This window comes from Mytilus californianus, unplaced genomic scaffold (assembly GCF_021869535.1).
Source record: "Mytilus californianus isolate M0D057914Y unplaced genomic scaffold, xbMytCali1.0.p SCAF_11, whole genome shotgun sequence".
Classification (NCBI taxonomy): Eukaryota; Metazoa; Mollusca; class Bivalvia; order Mytilida; family Mytilidae; genus Mytilus; species Mytilus californianus.
Genome location: NW_026262593.1, coordinates 54,083,766 through 54,092,910, shown reverse-complemented (window position 1 = coordinate 54,092,910; position 9,145 = coordinate 54,083,766). Strand labels below are relative to the sequence as shown.

At 32.1% G+C, this 9,145-nt stretch overlaps 1 protein-coding gene across 1 annotated transcript; it reads right to left on the bottom strand.

Moving 5' to 3' along the window:
* Window positions 1-392: 392 nt before the first annotated feature.
* Window positions 393-6,568, bottom strand: LOC127719249 (uncharacterized). Its single transcript, XM_052225264.1, has 5 exons — window positions 6,400-6,568; window positions 4,994-5,202; window positions 2,934-3,215; window positions 1,536-1,574; window positions 393-424 (listed from the first exon to the last, which is right to left on the bottom strand). Exons 1-5 carry the CDS (start codon window positions 6,480-6,482, stop codon window positions 393-395), a joined length of 645 nt encoding a protein of 214 aa, XP_052081224.1. The 5' UTR covers window positions 6,483-6,568.
* Between the last annotated feature and the right edge of the window lie 2,577 nt (window positions 6,569-9,145).

Here is a 9,145-nt window from a genome sequence, read left to right as displayed (position 1 = left end):
TATTTGGGATTTGCTCTATATACACGGGTCATTATACAGGGTTGACACTACTAAATTCAATCATTGTCACATTGTTTCATATTGTGGTATTTTATTCTGCATAACTTCATAAGATGACAATACGATTTCTAAAAATCCAGACTTAAAATAAGGCGTTGGTACAGTTTCCAATTTGTTAGCCGGCATGAGGTAAAACTGGCGAATCAAAGAATTCAACTTTATATTTAAATAATATAGGACAATGGTGTTGATTGAAAATTACAAAATTCCAGGCCCTTTGTTTTCCAAATAATTAATATTATCAATAATTAATAAGTTCCAGGTCAACGGGTTCAAGCAGAAAGATTTTGAAAGCAGAGAAAACTGTGCATCTTATAATCAGCATGACTTTATCAGATGACAAAAGCAATACTAAAAGTCCAGGCTAAAAATAAGTCTTATACATGATTAAATACTTTAATCTAGTCACGGACTCGCGATGTCGCGGATGTGTTCTAGTATTAATTATGTGGAAAACAAAAGGGCCTGGAATGGTTTAATTTTTAATCTACACCATTTTCCTATATTAGTTACATATAAAGTTGAATTCTTTGATTCGTCGTTTTTACCCCATGCCGGCTAACAAATTGGACCTCGTTATTTTAGTATTATAGATGAGATTAAAAAATTCACAATTATTTTCACAATATAAGTCTAAATAATTATCATGATTATGACGGTCTTCAAAGGCTATTTTAATAAAGTAAAGTATCAATTGAGATAGAAAATGTCATAATTTAGAAAAAAGGGTATATAACAACTGAGAAATGGTAAGTTGATATCAATAAAACTGAACTTATCACGTCTGAAAGATCATAATTTGAAGTTTGACATGTTTGTCGATGTCAAGATATATGTCTAGATATGAAGCGTTTCGGTAGTGTCATTGATTTTAAAGAAGTCTTCGGGTTTGATCAGATGCATGCACTTGTGGATTATTGAGTGAAATGACATCATTAATATATCTGATCGTAAAATCAAAGAACTTTGCAAGATGCATTTTTTACTATGAATTCTGCTTCAGCTGAATACAATTAAATTAGTATGTAGGGGTACCCAATACGTTACCATTGGAACACCAGTTGTTGAAATAGCAATCTAACAAACTCAACAAAAATGTTGTTGGTTATAAAAAGAAAGTCGACCAATTTGAAGATAGCGTCTTTATTATTCTAGTAATAAGTTGACGAAATAAGTTAGGTTCTGTACAAAGTGTAATGTTTCGTGACCTTGAACGAAACATTTGTATCTACGATTTTGATTTTGTTTAGAAAAAGCAATGGGTAAAAGAAGAAATATTTGATCTTTTAATTCATAGTGAGGAATAGACCTCCAGAAAAATCAATTGTGATTGTGAAATTATCGCAAAATTGTAATAATTAGTTTTAAACGTTTGTTTATCACTTACAGACATAACTACTTTAAGTCGTTAAAACCTTTTCTTTCAAAAAAACAAAACAAAAAACAAAAAACAAAAAAAAATAAAATTTTTATACCTGTTGTTGTGACTTTTGTTGTCAATGTCTGCATTTCTCCTAAAATGAAATGACAATTATGTAAAATCAACATATTTCTGAAGCAAAAACAAAACGAAAAATATTTTATTTCTGAAAATTATCAAGATATTATTCAGATCGCTGTACATAGGGAAAACATGACTTATTACTTTTGAAATAGTGTGCGTCCGAAGAGCATTTCTGGATTTACCTTAAACAGAAACGCTTAAGGTGGTACCCAACTCCTTGACTAATATTAATTTGGCTCGTTTAATTTTCATAAAATTTTGACAAAATGTTTACTTTGACCCTTTGACAAAAATATAAAAATTTCAAAAAATTTGAACCAACCACTTTATCAGAAAAATTTCATTGGTTATATAGCAGTTTGACAAACACTAATTTTGATCATTGAGAAGCTTAATATTTCCTCAAAAATACAACGTGATTAAAACGTTTAGCTGATTTTTACAGAGTTACCTCCCTGTAGTGTTAGGTACCACCTTAAACATGTATCTAAAGAGTAAAATAACAAAAATACCGAATGGGATATTTATATTCATTGATAATTGTCATTTTTTTAGATGTGTATTTTCTCCGAAAACAATTGAAATATAAGACAATGTGGTAAAACAGAGAAAATGTTTAGATAATTAGAAACGGAAAGACGACATTTCCCCCTCTTTTAGCGAGTGTAAATGAATGTATATCACATTTGTTGACAACATACTTATATCAAGTCCTGAAAAACTTTATTGCATGTCCCAAGTCAGGACGCTGTCGTTTGTTGCCGTACGGTGACCTTTAGTTGATAACTTCCTTTTCCTTTATTCTCTGGTGGATAGTTGTCTGAAAGGCAATCGTACGACATCGCCTGCTTTTTATGAGTTAACTTCGCCACATTCTGTTTTACATGTGCCGTGTCTGGAGCCTGTTATCAAGTGGTTGTTGTTTGTTATTTTTTTTTATCATATTTGGTTTTCGTTTGTTGTTAATACATACAGCATATCGAAGAATTTTTTGTTTGACTTAATTCACGGTTTGTCATGTCAGGACATTTTTTAGCTTTCCATGCGTTATAGGTGTTCCTCATTGTTTAAAACCGTACAATAATTTATTGTAGGTATCATCCAGGTCATTGACCTCTATTTAATAGTTTTCACATTGGCAATCATACGGCATCTCCTTATTTTATCTTTGTTATTGATTAAATTATTATTTTCAGTGATAGTACTGCACGTTTATTAATACTGAAATTGTTGGAGATTAAACATATTATGCAGTTGTTACATAACAAATACAACTGACTTTGATAAATTCGGCGTATCTCACATTTCACTTATTACCATACCAATGCACATGATGAAATGCAAACACACCTAAATAGTGGAAACTTACCTTCAAAACATATTTTGATGAATAATGTCACACCATCGAAATCCCCCTCATTCTGTAAGCAATAATCTGCAGCTCTACTATGAAACAACCAACAATCATTGCAGTTACAGCCGGGGAGATAAGCAGCCGCCCAACATTCTACATCGTTTTTATTGACTGAATCCAAACATTTTGTCTTACACGGTGATTCCGTAATTTCAAAACTGTCAAGATAGTCAGGTGATGCTATGGGTGAACTATTACAACCTTTACCAGCAGGTCTTTGGTCAAACGTACACTGCCCTGTGAATAACAAATGGTATAACTTAACACACAATTGAATTGATTTAAAGGAACGACCATTTGATTTTCGGGGAAGGGGAAGCAGGAGGATTTTAGAAATGAATATTCTGGCTTGGCTTGGTAACAACTCAAAATAATAAATGACCTTGCAATTAGACAGGATGAAAACGATTATTATGCAACACAAAATTCAGGAAACAATTCATTTGTGTGCTAAAGTTAAAATAAGCATACGCAGCAACAGGTGATAGTGAATAGTCAATCTTAAAAAAATTCTCCCGCCCTTTACCTACAGAATATCCAATGGTCATCTTATAGATATGATTTTATTAGAATAATAAAATGAATTGTTATTGTTATTGTTATTAAAATCAGTCTTTCAATTTTATTTGGAAATACTCGTCATAGATACCAGGATTAACATTTTGTACGTGAGACACGCGTTTCTTCTACAAAAGACTTATCAGTGACGCTCGAACTAAATAAGTTCAGAATGCAAAATCATTAAATATTCTTGTTGGGCAATGTAATTTATTTATAGCATTTTATATATCTGTTCATTGACCATCCCCGCACACGTTTATTCCATGTAACTGCTGAGGTTTCCTCCTCGAGAGTATCATCAGCCTAGTAGTTAGCACTTCTGTGTTGAAACGAATTGTTATTGATATGGTCATAATCATAAATCAACTGTTAACAACCTTTGAATTTTTGGAAATACTGAGGATTTTCTACCATAGAAAGAGATTACCTTAGCTGTATTTGGCAAAACTTTTCGGAATTTTGGGTCCTCAATGCTTTTCAAGTATGTACTTTACTTGGCCTTTTTAACTGTTTGATTCGAGCGTCACTGATGAGTCTTTTGTAGACGCAACGCGCGTTTGGCGTACACAATTTGAAGCGTGGTATCTATGATGAGTTTATATTCAAACTCAATTTTGTCTCTGAAGTCGACACATAGTGTCGTCTTGAAGTTATTTTGTCCTAATTATTTATTGTACAACAATGATGTAAATGCAGGAATGAAAACATCGCAACAGATGCATTCATTTAATTGACAAATATCAGCATTTTAAACTGAAATGAAAACACGTCAAGCTTGCACTATTAAAAAAAAGCATGCACTGCATGAATCGTTTAAGGAATAGAACACATTATGTTTTATTGTAAGACAAATTTATATAGATGACATTAAGTATTATTATTATCAGTTATGTATCACGATTCCTCCATTTAAAATAAAATATGCACGGATACAATATTGCGACTTGAAAACTGCATTACTCAGTCATTCAAAGTGAAGAATTGATTGTTTTGGTCATTGCTCTTTGCTTTTCTAAAAATGATTTGACAGTACTTTCAGTTACTCAGTCTTTAATTTTCTATGCTATGTTTTGTAAACTGTTTTTTTGTTGTCCGTTTTTCGTTTTTTGCCATGACATTATCAACTTATGAGTTTGAATATATTTTTTGTATCTTCCGCCTCTCGCTTTCAGAGTAATAGTTCTAACAGTGTTACTCACCAGTATAATATTCTACATTCCTTGATAATTCAGCTAACGAACAAGGATCTTAATAATAAAGTAAATAACATTAGTTAAACAGCTGTATGTATTCCCTTTGTTTACTAGGAAGCCAAGAATGCGATTCTAAGATTTTTATGAAAATCATACAAGTATGTTGTTGTTTGTCTTTTTTCTATTCTTGCCATGGCGGTGTCACTTTGTCATCGACATGAGTTTGAATATCTTATTTGTTTCTTCCACAAATTGACATACCTACATCCGTTTCACATACAAACATGTGTCGTTGAGTACAACTATGCTCCAACCAGTCACCATTTGGTGGATTTAATGCAAAACAAAATGATCCGGATGTACTTGTAAGGTTGCTTGTCGCATAATTTTTACATGTCGGTGCTGCATTATCTGTCCACTTCTCATTTCCGATGGAATCGCGGCGAAGACCTGTCCAGATAAAATCATTTCTGAAAATATTTTCGAAGAAAAGGTTATGCTCATGGGAAGTAAAAATTGAAATTAATGGTATACAAAAGATTTGTTAGGATTGCAAATGAGAAACTATCCACCAGAAACCAAATGATGTAGGTGTAAGCAACTATAAATCACCGCATGGCCTTCAATAATAAGCATAACTCATACCATAGATAAAGCTATAAAAGGACCCCCATTTGACAAAATGTGACACAGTTCAAACGAGAAAACCAACGACCTGAATAATGGACAAACCAATAAACAATAAACACATATGATAGACAACAACCTGTTATAAATAGTCTGAATCATGCTCTATAAATAAATTCTATTTTATCGTTTTTCCCTTTTTTATCGATATACTAAATTAAGGTTGGACTAAAAAAGAACAAGAAAACACCACAACAAATTAATCTTGACCATATGTGATTACTAAAAAGACCAGAATGTTATCACGAAGGTTTGAAAAATAAAATTCGGATTACCTCCGGAAACTTGTGGAAATCGTTTCATAGACTGTCTACATTTTCTATATGACATGTCCGGTTAAACATTGAACTTGAGATACATATAAATGGAAAGTGAAGTTTGATTGAGAACTTAACTTTATGACAGAAAAGATTACTTAAATTTCCCATTTGGAACTATCCATTGTTGAAAAGCAATATTTCAGCGACATTTGTAATGAAAAGTTGGTACTACAGAAAAGAGAACTTGCGTGTCGAATCGCGATTTATTTGTCAATATGTGATTTACAACATTTCATATAATCTCCTATATTACAATAATACAATTGTTTTGAAATGCTACAGGTATCGAAGATGACTATCCTAAATAAGTCCAGTTCTTCAAGGCTGTCGTTTGTGAATGGCTACTATTATTCTCTCTATGCTTAAAACAATGTATTGTTCTTTTGCATATTTTAAGTCTCATATGACTTTTTATAGCATATAGAAAACGAGAATACTAGTGGAATAGGAACTGATTCGCTTTCCGCATCACTCATGACCAGTCTTTGGTCGAGTTTAGTTTTTTGTGTAGAGTTCTTTGTCGACATGTTCTTGTCAGTTGTGTTTCAAACAAATGGTTTTTTTTGGGGCCACAATGGTTTCTTTAAACAAAAATTCTGATGGATGATTTCTGTTAATTGAAGACGTATGAGAATGTCAAACAACATTGAAAATACCTACAGTGATCCAAGTCCAAGTTCAGTCTTAATCAAATCAATGACAAAATCATTTTCTTGCAAAGTTTCTATTTTCAGCATCCTCATTCCTGAATCTTCACATATCACTTTTGCTTCTGTCCATGCTCTTTCTACGTTGTAAAATGTAAAATGCTGTTTAATGTTAGTCCCATGAACTACAAAACATAAATGAAAATAATATATATCATGCTAAGGGGGAGAAATTACTAAAGCGGCAAAAAGATCATAGGTAAAAGAAAAGCAGACATCAATATGAAAAAAAGTATATCAATAAAAATTCAACACTAAAACCAGGGAAGGAATAAGAATGACGCATCTGACTTTTTACTTTTGAACTGTATGTTAATGCAATCAATTTCTGTATTTAAAGACACAGTATATATAATAAAATATTGGCATTGTTACGGAAAAATTTTACGAAAGACCGTTAGGGACAATTTGTTGTTAAATTCTCTTTTTCAAACTTAAAATTTATCATTTCAAAGTTGACATATTTTCTGAGTACCAAGTTGACATTTCTAATTACAAATTTTACAATTAATTAGTTCCAACTTGATATTTCTCAGTGCTTAGTTTACATTTATGACTTCCAAGGTTGGAACTGAGAAATGTCTTGTTGGAAATGAAAAATGAAGTCTTATATCTTAAAATACTACCAGAGTCGTTGTCTGATCTGTAAAATGTTTTATCAATTGTTTCCTATTCCCGATTGTGACATGTTGTATTGCGTGTCAGGCATAGCAAGAGATACTTAACTGTCGATCCACTCGGTCCCCCACCTCTTGTGTTTCTTGTGATTCCTGAAATTTTGTTTGTTACCTTGATTTGTAAATTCTTAATTGATTTATGTGATCTTAAGGTCTTTCATTTGCGGTGAAAACAGATACATGTAAATGTCTTCATTTATTGACTATAACAACTGCAGTTCAAAGTTTGGTTAAGAAATACACGATTCCCAACACCATTAAAACATTCATAACGTAGGAGGCATACTTCCTACAAGAGCTTTTGGAGAAAAAATAAAAGAAGCTGGAATTAAACTGTCACTTCATGTTCGGCTACTAGTATTAAAGATGATGTATGGTGACGGAATAATTGAATATTAGGTAACTATGAAGACCTCGTCTATCCTAATAAACTTGAATAATAGGATATCAGAGTTACACTTCAGTCTGTTACATATGTTAAGTTACATCTAATAATTGACAATGAGGGTCGGTTGAAAACTAAACTTTACGACAAATTTGAGGCAGCAGTAGTTTATGGATGTTCAAAACTTATAAATAATTAAGAATATACAAATCATAAAAACAAACAAAACTGATAGAATTATATAAACTCCAAAAGAATACCAAGTATGTCGAAAGGGTGATTTTTTCTCTGCAAGCATCACCTGCTATGCAAATCAGCACTAAGTAAAAAAAAAACAACACTTGATAAATTTTCAGATTAGACGACTTTTCTGGTATCTAAGGATATTATAACGCGAAAACTCGTCGCTAATGAGTTGAGACCTAGATATATAGCATCGAGATGATTTCAATTTTTTCATTGTAAACTTTCCATTTCTTTAAAACAACATTCTTGCATATGAAGTATATATTTCTAATTTTGTACGATATTTAATGGTTTGCCTTTCGTTATCATGATCCATACAAAGAAGAACATTCTTATACTTAAAATGTACAGGTTTGATATGAGGGTTGTGATCAGTAATCTTAATAGTAATCTAGTAACGACGATTTTACTAATAAAATTGAGAATGGAAATGGGGAATATGTCAAAGAGACAACAACTCGACCAAAGAGCAGACAACAGCCGAAGGCAACCAATGGGTCTTAAACGCAGCGAGAAAATCCCGTACCCGGAGGTGGTCTTTAGCTTGCCCCTAAATAAAATTGTGTACTAGTTCAGTGAAAATGGACGTCACACTAAACTCCAAAACATATAAATGAACTAAAATTAAAAAAACATTCAAGACTAACAAAGGCAAGAGGCTCCTGACTTGGGACAAGCGCAAAAATGCGGCGGGGTTAAACATGTTTTGTGAGATCTCAACCCTACCTCTATACCTCTAGCCAATGTAGAATAACACATAGCAATACGCACAGTAAAACTCAGTTTAAAAGAAGTCCGAGTTTTCAAAATATGGTCCTTGAAAAAGCTGACAATGTTTGAAGGTCATTATGGAACAATTGAAATGTCAATTCTTTTGAAAACATGTTTCGTGATGATTACATGAATATTTATATGGTTTATGTTGCTATGCTGCTGTTCATTTTATCAATGTTCTCTTTTGTATATTTATTTCAAGTCATAAAATAACACTTTGCTTGACATAGATAGATACGTGTTCAGTTTATTTCGGAATGTGCCTTAGCTAAACGAAAGATTATTTCCCTCAATCGTATATATTAAAGTTGACCGCAAGCAAAATTCCTAAAAAAAAAATGTGACATTCCGACAAGGTTAGAATGTGAAAAAATCACTTGTATCTTACAAAAATAATTTTTAAAGTGTTTTCCGCAATGAGATTAAACATCACGGACAGCTGTTTACAAACTGCATAATAAATACAACTGTATATAATTAATATCGAAATTGTTGTCACAAATTAGTTCGTCGATAAGTAAAAATCACTAGTTATCTGTAGTTGTTTTACGCCACTAGGTAATTTATCCCAAGCTTAATCAATAAATAGCACACCCACCCTGATAATTCAAACGTAT